Source organism: Vulpes vulpes, chromosome 4 (genome assembly GCF_048418805.1).
Source record: "Vulpes vulpes isolate BD-2025 chromosome 4, VulVul3, whole genome shotgun sequence".
In the NCBI taxonomy this organism is placed as follows: Eukaryota; Metazoa; Chordata; class Mammalia; order Carnivora; family Canidae; genus Vulpes; species Vulpes vulpes.
The window spans coordinates 55,298,672-55,317,037 of NC_132783.1; the positions used below are offsets into that span (position 1 = coordinate 55,298,672).

Below are 18,366 nucleotides of genomic sequence, written 5' to 3' on the forward strand. Positions count from 1 at the left end.
AGGGCGCGATCCTGGAGACCCGGGATCGAATCCCACATCGGGCTCCCGGTGCATGGAGCCTGCTTCTCCCTCTGCCTATGTCTCTGCCTCTCTCTCTCTCTCTCTGTGACTATCATAAATAAAGAAAAATTAAAAAAAAAGTAAAAGTGCCATTTTCAGGGAAAGGCCTAGCTTACAGCTCTTTTGCTCCTAAGTTTTGTTCCGTCAAGGGTGTGCGGACCTCGGCTGCTTAACCCGGAGGCCCCCGCGGCCCCAGGCGGGCAGGGCTGGCACCACAAAGCCCTTTATTGAGGCCTCGGCGTGACGCCGCGAGGCTCCCGGGCCCTGGGCGCCGCCCGCAGCTCGGGCGCGAGCAGGCAGGAGCCGTGCGCCGGCGGGGCGGGCCCGCGGGTGCGCGCGCCCATCCCGGGGCACGGGGGAGCGCGACCCTCCGAGACCAGCGAGCACCGGTAATCAGCGCCGGCGGCCCCGCCCCTCCCCCCCCGAGGGCCCGCCCCCGAGGCCCCGGCGGACCGGGCGGGGCGGGGGCGGGCGGAGGCGGGCGGAGGGGCGGGGCCGCGCGTCCCCCCGCCCCCTCCGCCCCTCCAGCGCCCCCGCCCCCTCCGCCCCTCCCCCACTCCGTCCCTCCGCCCCTCCCCCCACTCCGCCCCTCCGCTCCCCTCCCGCCCCCTCCGCCCCCCTCCGCCCCCTCCGCCCGGGCTCTGCAGGCGGCCGAGGCTCCGCCCGCCGCCCCGAGCGCGCACCTGCTGAGGACCTGCGCACCCGGGCGCCGGGAGGCTCGCGCGGCCGAAGCGTGCGTGGGAGGGGCGGTGGGAGAGGGCGCTTCCTGGTGAGCTCAGGTTTTTTTTTTTTTGAATCGGGGAAACCCTGGGGGCGCTTGCGTTCTTTCCAGGCTCGGCGGTGCGGGCGGCGCCGGCCTGGGCGGGGCGTGCGAGCCGGGGGGCGGCGGGGGCGGCGCGGGGGCCCGCCGTGGCCCGGCGTCCTCTCCGCGCGGGGCCGGAGGTGATACGCCGAGTTCCCGGGAAACACCGGCGAGCGCAGCGGTGCGCGAGGAGTTCAGCTTCAGGGACGTCTGTTAGGGACCTCTCCCGTTCAGAAATGCTCTTTCCGAATCTCTTTATTACTTGGTTATTAAAAGATAGTGAAGTGGATGCCATTGATTCTGTGAGTTGCAGACATTTCAGGTAAAGCGGACGGTGTGGCCGGGCAGTACGTCAGGCGCCTATGTGAGAAGTTAGACTGTGCCCGTTTACCATGGCCCATGGCTTGCCGAGAAGGAGCGCACTGAAAACCCTGTTCCGGGGCAGTTGCTATGAAATGTAAGTGTCTGCATCACGGTGAGCGTTGGCCAGGGCTGCGGAGTGTCCTCGGGAAAAGGAAAGTCCTGGAGACCCTATGTTCCCCCGTGAGAGAGTGGACTAGGTGACGTGTTTTCAGTTATCTGAATACGGATTCTTTTAGGGGAAATGCTGTTTTTTTTTTTTTTTTTTTTAAGATTTTATTTATTTATTCATAGAGATAGAGGCAGAGACACAGGCAGAGGGAGAAGCAGGCTCCATGCGGGGAGCCCGATGTGGGATTAGATCCAGGGTCTTCAGGATCGCGCCCTGGGCTGCAGCCCGCCCTAAACCGCTGCGTCACCGGGGCTGCCCAAGGGAAATGCTTTTAATTAGAATTTATGAACTATCTTGGTCTTTACAACAAAACAACAGAAACTGAGGTTTGGAGAAGTGGGTTGATCAAACTCACACAGTCATGTAGTAAATAAGTGACAGGGATGGAAGTCTGTCTTCTTACTCCAAAGCAACTGTCACCTATGTTAAAATAGCTCTGTAGATAGTGTAAGCCTGATCAAAAATGTCTTGGTGTCAAGTATATCTTTTTTTTTTTTAAGATTTTATTTATTTATTTATTTATTTATTTATTTATTTATTTATTTATTTATGATAGTCACAGAGAGAGAGAGAGAGAGAGGCAGAGACACAGGCAGAGGGAGAAGCAGGCTCCATGCACCAGGAGCCCGACGTGGGATTCGATCCCGGGTCTCCAGGATCGCGCCCTGGGCCAAAGGCAGGCACCAAACCGCTGCGCCACCCAGGGATCCCTAAGATTTTATTTATTTATTCATGAGAGAGACACAGAGAGAGAGAGAGGCAGAGAGAGAAGCAGGCTCCATGCAGGGAGCCCGATGCGGGACACGATCCCGGGTCTCCAGGATCACACCCTAGGCTGAAGGCAGACGCTCAACCACTGAGCCTCCCAGGCATCCCTGTGTCAAGTATATCTTAACCAAACACCTAACTGGCTATACAAAGAGTCAGTTTTGCCTCCTGTACACTTTGGACAACATGTGTTTTGCAATCAGGAAGACCTGGGCTTGTGCTTCCTTGAGCTGCCCATATATTAAAATTGGAATAAAAACAGAGAAGATTAGCATGGGCCCTAGGCAAGGATGATATGCAAATTTGTGAACCATTCCATATTTTTGTTTATTAAAAAAAAAAAGATGTATGTATTTACTCATGAGAGACACACAGAGAGAGAGTGGCAGAGACACAGGCAGAGGGAAAAGTGGGCTTCCCGCAGGGAGCCCGATGTGGGACTCCATCCCTGAACTCCAGGATCACTACCTGAGCCAAAGGCAGATAGATGCTAAACCGCTGAGCCACCAAGGCATCCCCCATTCCATATTTTTAAACTGCAGGGATCCCTGGGTGGCGCAGCGGTTTGGCGCCTGCCTTTGGCCCAGGGCGCGATCCTGGAGACCCGGGATTGAATCCCACATCGGGCTCCCTGCATGGAGCCTGCTTCTCCCTCTGCCTGTGTCTCTGCCTCTCTCTCTCTCTCTGTGACTATCATAAATAAATAAAAATTAAAAAAAAACCATATTTTTAAACTGCAAAGCTAATCTGTATCATGTACTGAACTGATTTAAAATAAATCTACATTTTTTGGGGGGGGGGGGAGATCTGAGCTCTAAACCAGGGCCTGCACTTGCTCCCTATGTCACCTTGAGTAAATTATTTAACTTATCTGTATCTTAGCCTCCACATCAGTAAAACGCACATATCAATACTTGTGTGTATGATGTGGAATACAAATCATGTAAAATACTTGCACATTGCTTGACATACAGTGAACCCATAATGAACGTGGGTGGCTGCCACATGGTATTTTTCTCTGTAATGTCCTAGTGCTACATTGGTTTTTTTGTTTGTTTTTAATTTTTGGATTTGTTTTTTAGCTTCTCTGCCATGGTCTATGACATATTTGCCATTATGAGTCAGTTGAATTTCTCTTTATAAACAATATTCTAAGAAGTAAGAGGAGACATCATTTGGGGTTCTAAAACCAGAGCTTTAGGAAAACCAGAGCAAACTCATCAATGCATTTTATTTAGTTTTGCCATTTCAGTATGTCTTCAGACCTTGAACTATAGGCAAGTACCATGTTAGTCAACATTATTATAAATGTAATTTTTGTATTAAAGGTAGTTCTGTGTCTGGAAAATAATTTAAAGCACTGATTCTGCAGTTTGGGTTATGTAGAATGTAAAAAAAAAATTATATTTATTTGAGAGAGAGCACATGAACAGGGATGCAGGGCAAAGAGAGCAGGACAAGCAGACTTCCCACTAAGCAGGGAAACTATGTAGAGTTCCATCCCAGGACCCTGAGACCATGACCTGAGCTGAAGGTAGATAGATGCTTAACCAACTGAGCCACCCAGGCACCTGGTTATGTAGAATTTTATACCATGAATAGTTGCTGCAAAACCAGCACCTTCTCTATCATTTTTTTTAAAGATTTTATTTATTTATTCATGAGGGACAGAGAGAGAGGCAGAGACACAGGCAGAGCCCGATGTGGGACTCAATCCTAGATCCTGGGATCACGCCCTGAGCCAAAGGCAGAACCCCAACCAATGAGCCAACCAGGCATCCCTATTTTGTGTACACTTTTTATAATCTAAAAACACATAATGGAAAAATCAAGGTAAGAAGTTGTCTTAGCAAATGAATCCCAAACAGTGTCACTATCATTCTTTTTCTCTTAATTTAGCTGTTCGTATAAACATGATATCAAACACTTTCTTATAAGAATGATGAGAAGGGGGGATCCCTGGGTGGCTCAGCGGTTTAGCACCTGCCTTTGGCCCAGGGCGTGATCCTGGAATTCGGGGATTGAGTCCCACATCAGGCTCCCTGCATGGAGCCTGCTTCTCCCTCTGCCTGTGTCTCTGCCTCTCTCTCTCTCTCTTTATTTATTTATTTATTTATTTAATAAATAAATAAATCTTTAAAAAAATACACAAAATATTAAAATAGAATAGAAGCATTTGAAAGGAAAATAAAAATGCTTTCATTTCCCCATTCCCATCTCTCCCCTGCCATCCCACTCAGAGGGAAAATGTCTTGTATTTTTCTAGAATTTCTGTCTGCTATACAAGACATACACACATATAGACATATACACATGTATATGTTTTTACATGTGATTATGTTGAATTTTTCTCCCTCCCTCACCGTATCTTGTATAGTAATCATTAAGACCTTAGATTCTAGAGTCTGATTTTCTGGATTCAAATCCTAAATCCATGACCAATACATCTGTGATCTTGAGCAAGTTTTTCTACTCTTGTTTCCCAATCCATAAAATGAGCATAATAATAGCACTTGCCTACCTCATAGGGCATCTATGGTAATTAAATGTGTTCATATGTGTCAACTGATTAAAACAGTACCCAGCATATAGTAAATGCTAGATTAAAATTAGCTGCTTTATTTTTTTAAATTAATTTTTATTGGTGTTCAATTTACCAACATACAGAAAAACACCCAGTGCTCATCCCGTCAAGTGTCCACCTAAGTGCCCGTCACCCATTCCCCTCCAACACCCGCCCTCCTCCCCTTCCACCACCCCTAGTTCGTTTCCCCGAGTTAGGAGTCTTTATGTTCTGTCTCCCTTCCTGATATTTCCCAACATTTCTTTTCCCTTCCTTTATATTCCCTTTCACTATTATTTATATTCCCCAAATGAATGAGAACATACACTGTTTGTCCTTCTCCGATTGACTTATTTCACTCAGCAATTAGCTGCTTTATTGCTCATCTCTCCAAATCCACATATAAGGATAAACCTCATTCTTTCATTATATGTATGTACCACAGTTTGTTTAACCAGGCTCTTCTTGGTAGACATTAAGACTATTTTGTGGAAAAAAAAAAAAGACTATTTTGTGGGATTATTATTATTATTTTTATAAACAGCGCTTCAGTGAACATTCTTATAAATACATCTTTGTGCCCTTGTTCAAATGCATTTATAATAATTGTAGACTTCAAGTAGCTCCTTAAAGTTACATGATAAAGTAGCAAGGAGGAAAACCAGTAAGCCTGGAAATGAGGAATGGAATATCCTCATTTCCTCTACTTGTACCAAAGCAGGTCTTTCTCCTTTCCTAGTGCAATATGAGTTCATATTGACTATATGAGATGAGAAGCATGGAGTTGGTATTTTAAATTTCCAAATTAAAATACATAAAACAATTCGTTTGAAGTTCGTGGTGATTATTTTTAATATTATAGTTTGGGATTTCATCCCCTTCTCAGTTTTCTGAGGATTCTTTTGGTACTAGTGCTTTTAAATAACAATCCCTAGACTAAGTAACCAGCTCAGTTTCTTAATTCACTTCTGAGTCTCTGTTTTCTTGTCTACCCACATGGTGCATTAAAATAAGATCACACACTCAAAGCCTTAGTGTATGCCAACCACTCCGCTCAATGCATGATTATTCCCTCTTTTCCTTCCCTAATATGACCATATTTGTGATCAGCCATAAAAGAATTGGAGCATACAGTTCTTAAACCATATCCTCTTAAAAGATATGGAAAGATTGGATTGACTATAGGGAGGCTGTTTTTGATCAAAAGTTCCTGTCATTATGATTAATGATAATTTTTGAATATATCTCTACATTAGTATATATACATTATGCATTGATATGTTTAATGTAAGACTTCTCCTCTGGCTAAATTTACAACTCTGGAAAATCCTGAATTCCTCTCATAAACAAAATGTCAGGGATCCATGGGTGGCTTAACGGTTTAGTGCCTGCCTTCGGCCCAGGGCGTGATCCTGGAGTTCCAGGATCGAGTCCCACATGGGGCTCCCTGCATGGAGCCTGCTTCTCCCTCTACCTGTGTCTCTGCCTCACTCTCTCTCTCTGTGTCTCTCATGAATAAGTACATAAGATTAAAAAAAAAAAAGTCTAGTGGAAAATGGAACTGAGAATTAAGATGTCTTCTGTATATCCCACAATAGATGCTTAGTGATATTTATTGAATGAATTAGTGAATTTTTGCCCCAGACAGGAACCTTGGGAACTTGCGCTACTTACAAAGACCTGGTACACGAACCTAGCCAACATCAAGTTGCCTTTCTTGGAAGAAATTGCATTTGGTAGTCCTGTACACCTCAAAAAAAATAAAACCGCTAAGAATATTTGCCTCCCTTCTGCAGAATGTAAGTTCTATATGAACTGTTTTAGGAAATAGCAATTTTTATCTGTATTATTTTGCTTATTATCAGAGAAAAATTATTTATTTATTTTTAAAGATTTTATTTATTTGTTCATGAGAGACATACACGGGGGTGGGGGGGGCACAGACACAGGCAGAGGGAGAAGCAGACTCCCTCCAGGGAGCCCGATGTGGGACTCCATTCCAGGTCTCCAGGATTAGGCCCTGGGCTGAAGGCAGCGCTAAAACGCTGAGCCACCCAGGCTGCCCAAGAGAAATGTTTAAATATGTTCATTCGCATCCATACCCTTCATCTGTGTAGCCCCTCTTATTTATTATTTAAGAATGTGAGTTTTGCCATGTGGTTAAATGTTTGTTTTTAACAATATTATGCCTGGTGAAAAATGTCAGTTGGATTGCTCCATGTATTTTATTTTCCAGCCATCAGACTTGAAAGGGAGTATGAAATGAAGCGCTTGAATCACTTGAAATGTCAGGGAAATGTAGCCGAGGAAATTCAGTTTTCCCTAAGAGAAAGGCCAGTTGGTTTGAGAAGACCTCTTCCACCTAAGTGATCATCATCTCATAAAGGAATCTGCACACTGTGCTTTCCACATCCAAAGGCAGTGAAGGTCTCCAGCCTTTCACTTTCACAAATTGGTTTGGGAAGACCTTTTTGACCTAAGTGATCATCATCTCATAATCAAATCTGTACTCTGTGCTTTTCATATCTAAAGGCAACGAAGGTCTCCAACCTTTCACTCCAACCTTTTGCTGTGCATATTCTGGTGCAGACATACGAATGCCTACTGGTGGATGAGCCGGCTCCTGTGGGTTGATGAAACAGCTCTGACAGATCTTCTGGGTCCCTGCCACATATTTCTTCCTTTGAATTGCAAGTGATGACACTGTAAGTAGATTAAAAAGTAGCAGGAATTGAGTCATTTATGTGATTATTCATTATGATTTTTATAAAATGGCACAAAGGGAAGAGGAAATTCTAACCCAGAGATACTATATTGGTTTTTTGTTTGTTTTTTAAGATTTTATTTATTTTTTTGACAAAGAGAGCTCAGGGGGAATGGCAGACAGAGGGAGAGGGAGAAGCAGAGTTCCCCACTGAGCAGGGAGCCCAATGCAGGGCTCAGTCCCAGGAGCCTGGGATCATGACCTGAGCTGAAGGCAGATGCTTATCCAACTGAGCCACCTAGGTGCCCCATAGATACTATTTTGAATTTGTATTTTTGAGACACCAAAAGGAGAGAGAAATTTTTTTTTAATTTTAAAAATTATTTATTTATTGAAATATTTTATTTATTTATGAGAGACATAGAGAGGCAGAGACATAGGCAGAGGGAGAAGCAGCCTCCCCAGGGGATACTCAATCCCAGGACCCTGGGATCACCACCTTAGCCAAAGGCAGATGCTCAATCACTGAGCCACCAGGGTGCCCCCCCCCCCATTTTTACAATTTTATTTTTATTTTATTTTTTAAAGATTTTATTTATTTATTCATGAGAGACACACACACAGAGAAAGAGAGGGGAACAGACACAGGCAGAGGGAGAAGCAGGCTCCATGCAGGAGGCCCGACGTGGGACTCGATCCCAGGTCTCCAGGATCACACCCTGGGCTGAAGGCTGCGCTAAACCGCTGAGCCACCTGGGCTGCCCCCCGATTTTTTTTTTTAAGATTTCATTTATTTATTCATGAGAGACACAGGCAGAGACACAGGCAGAGGGAGAAGCAGGCTCCATGCAAGGATCCTGATGCAGGATTCTATCCCGGATCACAGGATCACACCCTGAGCTGAAGTCAGATGCTCAACTGCTGAGCCACCTAGGGCCCCTCCCACCCCCATTTTTTTTTTTTTGAAGATTTCATTTTTAAGTAATCTTTACATCCAACATGGGGGCTTGAACTCACAGCCCTGAGATAAGGAGTCACATGCTCCACCAACTGAGCCAGCCAGGCACCCCAAGAAAAATTCTTTGAAATATGATAGACTAAAAATTTTGTTTGGTTAAGAAAAATTTTAGATTTCATTTTAGCAACTCCTCAGTTTCCAATGTTCAGTGAACCATCATTTACTATTCTCATGCAGTAGTTTATTTATAAATAAATAAATAAATAAATAAATAAATAAATAAATAAGACGAATGCAGGGCTTGAACTCATGACCCTGAGATCAAGACCTGAGCTGAAATCAAGAGTTGGACGCATAACTGACTGGGCCACCTAGGCACCCCTTTCATGTAGTACTTTAAAGTAAATGGTAGAGGGATGCCTGGGTGGCTCAGTGGTTGGGCTCCTGCCTTCGTCTCAGGGCGTGATCCTGGAGTTCCGGGATCGAGTCCCATATCGGGCTCCCTGCATGGAGCCTGCTTCTCCCTCTGCTTATGTCTCTGCCTTTCGTTCTCTCCCTCTCTTCTGTGTCTCTCATGAATAAATAAATAAAATCTTAAAAAAAAAAAAAAAGCAACCAGAACTTACTTTTTGCTTTTGTTTCCCTAAAGAAAAATCATCTTTTCCTTTTGCCTAATTTCATAGTTTCCCTGGAATGCCCTTGGAGCATGTGGAACATAATACGTACGTGAAAATGACATGAAAATGCAAAGACTTCATTTTAAGGAAATTGCTTATTTTACAGAGAGACTAGAGAATGAGGATTTGATTAGCAGAAAAATGGTAGACTAGCATGCACCAATTTTCTTAGAATTTGAACCCAATACAGCACACTTGGATATGATAGTTCTATTTAAGTACAATTTACTGTTTGTTAGATGAATCAGTGGGTGTTTAGCATCTTCTGTTTTCTTAGCCTTGTTCTGAAAGACCTCGTGGCCTAGTGGTTAAGAGTTCATACTTTACATCTGATGGCCTCCTTCAGCTCTCGGCTTGGCTGCTTATAGGGATGTGACCTGGGAGAGTTGTTTTATGTCTCTGAGCTTCAGTTTTCTTACATGTAAAACAGAGATGATACTGGTACCTACTTCCAAAGTTGTCTTGAAGATTAAATGGAAACTGGACCACAATGAAAACTACTCTAATGGTTATTCTGGTAATTACTGTGAGCATTACTACCCTTGTACAGCTATAATCTCAAAGATGTATTCTGTTGACTTGACTCTGTTGATCTTTGTGGAGACCAAAAGTCTTGAATTTTCAAGAATTGGGTTTTTTTCTTGTCAATATATGAATGTATGTATATGTGCCAGACTATATATGACCTGATTTTTTAGTTCAAAATCTGGCCATTGTACCTATGGTATCTCCTGATCACTTCTGTTTAAAAACAATAATTTCTGACAGTCAGTTTGTCACATGTCTTTTTCTTAAAAGAAGCATGGAAAATTTGTGTGCAAAAAGCCATATTGTAATACCTTTCCTGTGCAGTCCAGAAACATAGATACCATTTTATGGTCTGCTCTCAGGAACCATGGGGGAACCTTAAATATCTTACTCCTCACTTCAGAGCCTTACCACCCTAGTTAGTCACATTAACTGGGGGGATGAGCTGTATGCTTCTATATTTCTTCAGAGCTGTTGTGAAAATGAATGAAATGTATGTCTGCTGGCTAAAAGATTTTCAGAAGAGAACATTTTATTTTTTGTTTTAAAAACTCTTTTAAAAATAATTTATTGGGATGTCTGAGTGGCTCAGAGATTTCGTGCTTGCCTTCGGCCCAGGGTGTGTTCCTGGAGTCCTGGGATTGAGTCCCACGTTGAGCTCCCTGCATGGAGCCTGCTTCTCCCTCTGCCTGTGTCTCTGCCTCTCTCTCTGTGTGTCTCTTATGAATAAATAAATAAAATCCTTTTAAAAAAAGAATTTATTTATTTATTTGAGAGAGAGTGTGCAGGCATGAGTGCAGAGAGGGACAAAGGGAGAAGCAGATTCCCTGTTGAGCAAGGAGCCTGACTCTCGGGGCCCGATCCCAGGAACCCAGGATTATGACCTGAGCTAAAGGCAGAGGCCTAACTAACTGGCTGAGCCAACCAGGTGCTCTTGGAATAAAACATTAATATTTCTTGAGAAAATTTGGGATTTGAGAAAACTTTAGTTTCCCCTTATTCTCTAGAAAGAAAAATGCCTGCTTGCAGCTTTAATATTCTTCTAACTACATTATAGGCAGATATTTCTGAGCCCGTTTAAAACTATTGTTTAATGCCATAATAATTGAAATTAAACTATATCAGAAAATAAATTTGAATAATATATGTTTATATCTCTCCCCTAAAATGACATGAGAGCAGGAATGGTTTCTTACTTATGTTAGTACTCTATTGCCTATACTTATGCCTAACTCATGTAGGCACTCAGTGTACATTTATTGATTATTGATTGAAAATTTACTTATGGTCAAAAGTCAATAATATGAAGTATTTTTTATGTACTGTATCCTTTTTATGGTAGAGTCAACCATGATTTGATTGAATATGGGCTCAAACAGTTTACAATAGAGTTAAGGCTGAACTGAAATGTAATTTTACATAAAATATCTTAAAGTTGGGATGCCTCAGTGGCTCAGTCAGTTAAGTGAGTGACTCTTGATTTCAACTCAGGTCTTGATCTCAGGGTCATGGGATCGAGCCCTGGTTTAGGTTCTGTGCTCAGCGGGGAGTCTGCTTGAGATTCTCTCTGTCCCTCTGCCTCTCCCCTGCTCCCTCTCTCTAAAAAAATAAATCTTTAAAAAAGTCTTAAAGTTATAAAAATCTATTTTAAACTGATAAAAATTTTATTTGCACACTAAAATTTTGTTTCTTTACATCTCTGAATCCATTCACATTGTTATCAATATTACAAGTTACATATTTTGTTGTTGTATATCTGTTAATGTAAACTTACAGTTATCTCTTACATTTTGTCTCTTAAATCCCATCCCAGAATTAAAAGTACTCCACCATTACAGTATCACAGTATTCTGTATTTATATATTTATCTTTACTGGTGATACCTATACTTTCAGATGCTTTTGTGTTACAGTTTAATGCCATTTTGTTTTAAATTAAAGGACTCCCTTTAGCATTTCTTTTTTTTTCTTTTTTTTCTTTTTTTATTTATTTATGATAGTCACAGAGAGAGAGAGAGAGAGAGAGAGAGGCAGAGACACAGGCAGAGAGAGAAGCAGGCTCCATGCACCGGCAGCCCGACGTGGGATTTGATCCCGGATCTCCAGGATCGCGCCCTGAGCCAAAGGCAGGTGCCAAACTGCTGCGCCACCCAGGGATCCCCCTTTAGCATTTCTTATAGGGCAGATGTAGTGATGATGAACTGCCTCAGTTTTTGTTTATCTGAAAAAGTCTTACTTTCTCTTTAATTTTTGAAGTTCAATTTTGCCAGATATGGTATTCTTGGTTGGCAGTTTTTTTCCTTTCAGAACTTTGAATATTTTATTCTACTGTCTTCCAGCCTGCAAGGTGTCTGCTGAAAAGTCTGTTGGCCACCTATTAGGAATACCTTTATACACATTGAGTTGTTTTTCTCTCACTGCTTTCAAGATTCTTTTGTGATTTTTAGAAATTTGATTATAAAATGACTCAGTGTGAATCTCTAGTTGGAGTTTGTTGAAATTCTTAAAGTTGAATATCCATATTCTTCCTCAGATTTGGGAAGTTTTGGCCATTGTTTCTTCAAATAGGCTCTCTGCTCCTTTTTCTATTCTTCTAAGACTTCCATAATGTGTATATGTGTATCTTCTTGATGGTACCCCCCAAAGTCTCTTAGACTCTCTTCACTTAAAAAATTTTTTAAAAAAATATTTTATTTATTTATTCATGAGAGACACACAGAGAGAGGCAGAGACACAGGCAGAGGGAGAAGCAGGCTCCATGCAAGGAACCCGATGCAGGACTCAATTCTGCGACTCTGGAATCATGCCCTGAGCCCAAGGCAGACACTCAACCGCTGAGCCACCCAGGCATCCCTCTCTTCACTTTTCTTCATTAGCTCTGGTCTCTTGATGCCATCCTAGAATGGTATCAGAAAAAAATCTTCTAATTCAATATTTTCCTGGGGTAAATCTTCCAATTTTGCAAGAGAAAATGGAGATAAAGAGGAAAAAGAACACAACTGGTTATTGTGTTTTTCAAATGTAACAAAAGTAGCCCAAACAAGAAAATGAATTTTCATGCTCCATCACCCTACAGCCCTTCTGAACTCATGGCCAATTTTATTTCATTTATGTTTACTCACTTTCCACCCCCACCCTCTCAAGTCCCAAACAATAGATTATTTTTTATCATATTTTATTATATTTTTAATAAGTTAGATTGAGGGGTGGGGAGAGAAATGGAGAATAGGAGAGGGGCAGACAGAGAGGGAGAAGCAGACTTCCTGCTAAGCATTGAGCCCAATGAGGGGCTTGATCCCAGGACCCTGAGACCATGACCCAGGCCAAAGTCAGATTCCCAACCAACTAAGCCACCCAAGTGCCTCCCACAAGATTATTTTGAAGTAAATTCTAGACATCATATTAGTTCATCTATAATTGTAGAAATGCAAATTTCATAAATGTGAATATTTCCAATATTTGTAAGGGATGGACTGATTAAAGTGTACGTAGGGGCCATAATCCACCCCTGTGGGCCGACAGTTTGACTTTTTTTTTTTTTTTAAAGATTTTATTTTATTTATTTGAAAGAGAAGGAGAGAGAGAGTGAGAGAGAGAGAGAGAGAGTGCCCAGAGGAGAATGAGGGAGAAGCATACTTCCTGCTGAGCAGAGAGCTAGATGTAGGGCTTGATCCCAGGACTGTGAGATTATGACCTGAGCTGAAGGTAGACACCTAACTGACTGAGCCACCCAGGTGCCCTCACAGTTCTACTTCTTACTGGCAAGTTGTATTAGGTGGTTGTTGTTTCAGAATGTTTAGAAGCTATTGTCTGAATTATCTTCAGATATTTTTTTCTATCTGTGATATGGTGGCTTACATGAAGGTGATTTGCTCTTAGGAATTATTATGTCAGTGACTCATTTCATTTAGTGATCCTTAGGCCTGGAAAAAGCTGTCAGGAACATGGTTGGGGGGGTCTGTATATAGTCTTGGTTGGATAACTTTGAGGAGGTGGAACTTCCACATTTCTAGTTCAGATTTGCATTATAAAATTCAAATTGCTTTACATAAGATGCTTATCTGCCAAGCAGAGCCACTCCCAAAGTTTCTTGTTTGAGTGTCCAGGATTATCTGTTACCCAAGTTGTACCACTTCTCTCTACCTTTTTTACACATCTGTCCTCTCCAATTGTTCTTTCTTTCATTTGACTATTTTCCCCCCTCCGTCCATGTTATTACTATGACAGCTGAGTTGCTAACTGCTTAAAATATGGAGAATACCATTTTATAAGTACACAACCAAAGACCGGTCTTTAGCAAAAATTCAATGTGTTTCTATTTCTTTAGAAATCAAAACCAATTCACTGTTTTCTTTACAAAAATTAATCATATCCAGCTGTATCAACATATGTTTTGGACAGTAATGGGATTAATTATGTGTTTGTTTTTGTAGTTCACATCCCAGTGAGTAGCTCATACTTTCCCTTTTAGGGTCACCTACTTCATCTGGACTGGAGATAATACCTCCAATAATTTTTTTGAAAACTAGAAATGTTTTTCAATCTAAAGTCCACAAATCTGTACAATGTATTTAACATTGTTGCTATTAGTAAGTTTTAATTTTTTTAAAAAGATTATATTTGCTTACTTGAGAGAGAGTGAACACAGAAAGAGAGGGAGAAGCAGACCCCTGCTGAGCAGGGAGCCCTATGTGTGGCTTGACCCCAGGACCCTGGGATCATGACCCCAGTTGAAGGCAGATACTTAACCCACTGAGCCACCAATGCGCCCCAGTAAGTTTAATTTCATAAAAATCAGATTTATGTAAGACAGTAGTAGGAAGAAAACTCAGGTTTTAGTTAATGGATCTGGGTTCCAATCCCCTCCCCCCTTTCCCTGACTCATTGGGTATCCTTGAGAAAACAACTTCTTCTTCTTTCTTCGTTCTTCGTTCTTCTTCTTCTTTCTTCTTCTTCTTCTTCTTCTTCTTCTTCTTCTTCTTCTTCTTCTTTCTTCTTTCTTCTTTCTTCTTTCTTCTTCCTTTTTTAAAAAGATCTTACTTATTTATTCATGAGAGACCAGAGAGAGAGAGAGGCAGAGACAAAGGCAGAAGGAGAAGCAGGCTCCGTGCAGGGAGCCCGATGCGGGACTCGATCCTAGGACTCCAGGATCACGCCCTGGACCGAAGGCAGGTGCTAAACTGCTGAGCTACGCAGGCGTCCCACTGAGAAAACTTCTTAATTTCAATGGAACTCAGACTGTTTCGCTTTTAAAACATTATCATTTCTGTATATGTACAGAATAGCACATTACTTATGGTTATAGCCACATTACTTACAATAGCCAAGGTATGGAAGCAGCCCAAGTATCCATCAATTGATGAATGGATAAAGAAGTGTTTATATATATATATATATATATATATATATATGACATATAGAAGTGTTTTAGGGTCACCTACTTCATCTGGACTGGAGATAATACCACTTCATATATAGAAGTGTTTTATATATATATAAAACACTTCTATATGTCATATATATATATATATATATATATATATATATATATGGCTGGAATATCATTCAGCCATAAGTAAGTATATATATATATATAAGTATATATATAAGTATATATATATAAAAGTATATATAAGTATATATATAAGTAAGTATATATATAAAACACTTCTATATGTCATATATATATATATATATATATATATATATATATATGGCTGGAATATCATTCAGCCATAAGTAAGAATGAAATCTTGTCATTTACAATGACGTGGATGAGTGAGAGAGCATAATGCTATGTGAAAGAAGTCAGAGAAAGACAAATACTATGATTTCACTCATATGTGGAACTTAAGAAACCAAACGAATGAGCAAAGGAAAAAAGGGAGAGACAAATCAAGAAAACAGACTCTTAATTAGAACGAACTGTGGTTATCAGAAGGGAGGATGGGAGGGGGAATGGATTAAATAGGTGATGAGGATTAAGGAGTACACTTGTGATGAGCACCAGGTGTTGTATGGAACTGTTGAATCACTATATTGTACACCTGAAACTAATCTAACACTGTGTTAACTGGAATTAAAATAAAAACTTAAAAAATATTATCAGTTATGAATGTATTTTAAAGAGTAAAATAAAATTTGTTTTTTTATTTTTAGAAACAGTAGCTCTGGGGCATCTGTGTGGCTCAGTGAGTTAAGCCTCTGCCTTCAGTTCAGGTCATGATCTCAGGGTCCTGGGATTGAGCCCTGAGCTGGGCTCCCTGCTCAACGGGGAGCCTGCTACTCCCTGGCTCGTGCTCTCTCTCAAATAAATACATAAAATCTTGACCCCAAACAAATAGCTCTGTGGATCCTTACCACTCATTTCCACTTCTATGGAGGCAACTAATTTTTTTCTTTCACTTGTTTTATTTACCTTTGTATCTCTAAATAATACTTTGATTTTGCTACTTCTTGGATTTTTGCTTTTTAGGTATTGACTTCCCAGTATAGAAGATAGCTTTTTTTTCCCCATTTCTTTCTTCCATCCTCAACACACCTACATACCATTTCTATCTAACTGTAAATATAGATTATAATTTTGGTTAGATCAGTATTAAATGTTAATGTTATTATGATATTATTCTGTGAATATTATTATATGTAAATACTTCACGGCTGAGCTATATAGTAGACTACTATTATTTTTCCTGCCATTGTATGTATGTGCAATATTTAGTATTTTAGTAATTAGAGTTAATATTTGCTTAATTTACAATGTATTTATTACTAAATCAACTCCGAGCTCTTTGCTAGTTGTCAGTCTTATTCTATCAGATGGCTTCTATCATTTTGTCTTCCTGAGAAGTCTTCTGAGAAGTCTTGTCCTGCTTTACCCTGCACTGTTTATTTTCAGAATCATAAGTATCTCTTCTATGACTTCTACATTATCATTATGGGAATTCACTTCACACTCTTTGATGTAGGTACTTCTGTTTCTTCTGTGTCTGACTACCCTCTTTCTTGGTTTATTATTGTTAATTTTTTTCGTTGGACTCCTTTACCTTTATTATTATAGACATCTAGGTAATTGGGGGCAGAGAAAATTGTAATGAGTGATGGAAAGCCTGCCATTTGGCTTTTCCTGTACATTCAATACCCAGCATCCTGGGCTTCACAGGCTCTGATTATTGATAACAAAGTATTATTCAGCAATTCACAAGCTGCAGGGTAACTGTAAAAATGAGAGCACCCTTGGACAGTGTTGTGGGTATAGTGCTCCAAAGTCTTTTCATTGCCATAATCCTCTGAAGGATCGGACCAAAGCAGGTCACACACTGGCCCAAAGCCTAGAGATTCTTTAAACCTGTCTAATTTCTTAATGTCATCTAAACTAGTAATTTCAGGTGACATCCCTCCATGTACACACAGAAACTGCTGGTTTAAGAGGGCGGCAAGAGGAAGACAGTCAAATGTCTCCATACATGCATCATACACCTCTTTAGATTATTTAATTAGACATTCCAGTTTGAAGGTGAAATAGTCTGTAAGATGCCTTCTTGATTTCATGATTTCCTCAAAGCAGAAATATCGTTTTGGCATGATTAATCTTTAAACTCCATAAAACAGCACACACTCTGTACTGAAATAGCCTCTGTCCACATGGTCACCCAGAAAGAGGTAGTGTGTGTTACTAGGTAATCCTCCAACTTCAAACAACTTCATCAGGTCAAAGAGTTGTCCATGAATGTCACCAGACACTGTGATTGGAGCCTTTAATTCTATCATGGTCTTCTCTTGTCTCAGGATGGCAGTCCCATCATTGATTATCTTTAAGGCTGTTTTCTCTTCCAGTTGCCCTTCCTTCACCAAATGGTTTTTCAAAACATCAATTTCCCATTCTCAAATACTTCCTTCAAAGTAAGCTGTTGGGTTAGAGGAAAGGGAACAGCTTTGATGACATGTTTGGTGGTGGAGAGGTGGAGGTTCCTCCCCGACATGGTCTTGTCGGCTTCCTCCCGCCTCCTGGCGACCTCCAGAGGAGCGCCTCTGCCTTCGTGTCCAGTGGTGTCAGCTCTCCGGGGCCAGTCTGCTCACCATGCTCTAGCCCTGGCTCCTCCCTGGGGCCCAGGTACCAGAAGGAGGTGGCTATGGCAGCCTGGCCTTGAACCCCACTGACAGGATACAGGCTCACTGGCTGCTCCCTCCTAAGGCAACGAGTCGGGAGCACCGGTGGCTAAGGGAGGCCAGTTTAATATTATTTTTTTAAATTACAGTGGAGCATATCCTCCAGGAGTGACCTGAGGAAGGGTGCATGGGAGGAAATTTTTTTGAGGTCTTACTGTCCGAAGTCTGTATTTTACTCTCAGATTTCATTGACAGATTAGCTGAGTGTGGGATTATAGGTTGTAAAGGATGTTCCTTTAAAGTTGTGAAAAATTTGTGTATTTCTTTTTAATTTTTAATATTGTTAGCATCCCAAAGCCTGGATATTTTTCTTGAGACCTGCCTTTTTTTTTCTCTCTGGAAGCTATAGCATCTTATTCTAGATCCTACTGTTCTGATAGGAATCATGGTATAGGACTAATAATCAATGTAGCACAGTGATTTGGAGCATTGGGTGTAGAGCATGAGCCACCTGGGATTGAATACCAGTTCCACCACTTATTAAGCTGTGTCATCTTGGACAAATTATTTAACTTTCCTGGGCTTTAGTTTCTTCTTCTGTTAAAAAGTGGGTAGTAATAAGGGCGCCTGGGTGGCTCATTTGGTTAAACATCTGACTCTTGATTT

General features: G+C 41.3%; 2 protein-coding genes, 1 non-coding gene and 1 pseudogene across 6 annotated transcripts in view; 3 read left to right on the top strand and 1 right to left on the bottom strand.

The window, feature by feature from the left end:
• The first annotated feature begins 413 nt into the window (after nt 1–413).
• On the top strand, nt 414–7,394 carry C4H4orf36 (chromosome 4 C4orf36 homolog). 3 transcript variants are annotated; one of them, XM_072755699.1, is made up of 5 exons: nt 414–449; nt 1,176–1,319; nt 6,370–6,524; nt 6,962–7,152; nt 7,258–7,394. In XM_072755699.1, exons 2-4 carry the CDS (start codon nt 1,255–1,257, stop codon nt 7,093–7,095), a joined length of 354 nt encoding a protein of 117 aa, XP_072611800.1. In that variant the 5' UTR covers nt 414–449; nt 1,176–1,254; the 3' UTR covers nt 7,096–7,152; nt 7,258–7,394. The 3 variants fall into 3 exon arrangements, with proteins under 3 accessions (XP_072611800.1, XP_072611799.1, XP_025853915.2); XM_072755698.1 differs by lacking the exon at nt 414–449 and adding an exon at nt 749–829; XM_025998130.2 differs by lacking the exon at nt 414–449 and having other exon boundaries at nt 1,050–1,319.
• Nucleotides 2,380–2,487, top strand: LOC112919766 (U6 spliceosomal RNA). The gene has a single exon (XR_003234962.1). It is a non-coding gene; the product is annotated as a U6 spliceosomal RNA (small nuclear RNA).
• On the bottom strand, nt 7,202–17,573 carry LOC112919563 (serine/threonine-protein phosphatase 2B catalytic subunit gamma isoform-like; annotated as a pseudogene).
• The window catches only part of SLC10A6 (solute carrier family 10 member 6), a 51,778-nt gene continuing 40,725 nt past the window's right edge, over nt 7,314–18,366 (top strand). The window contains exons 1-2 of one of the 2 annotated variants that reach the window (XM_072755697.1): nt 7,315–7,430; nt 11,592–11,721. The gene's annotated coding sequence lies outside the window, so the exon portion shown is untranslated. Of the gene's footprint in view, nt 7,431–11,591; nt 11,722–18,366 lie in introns of both variants that reach the window. The other variant, XM_025998129.2, reaches the window with a different exon arrangement.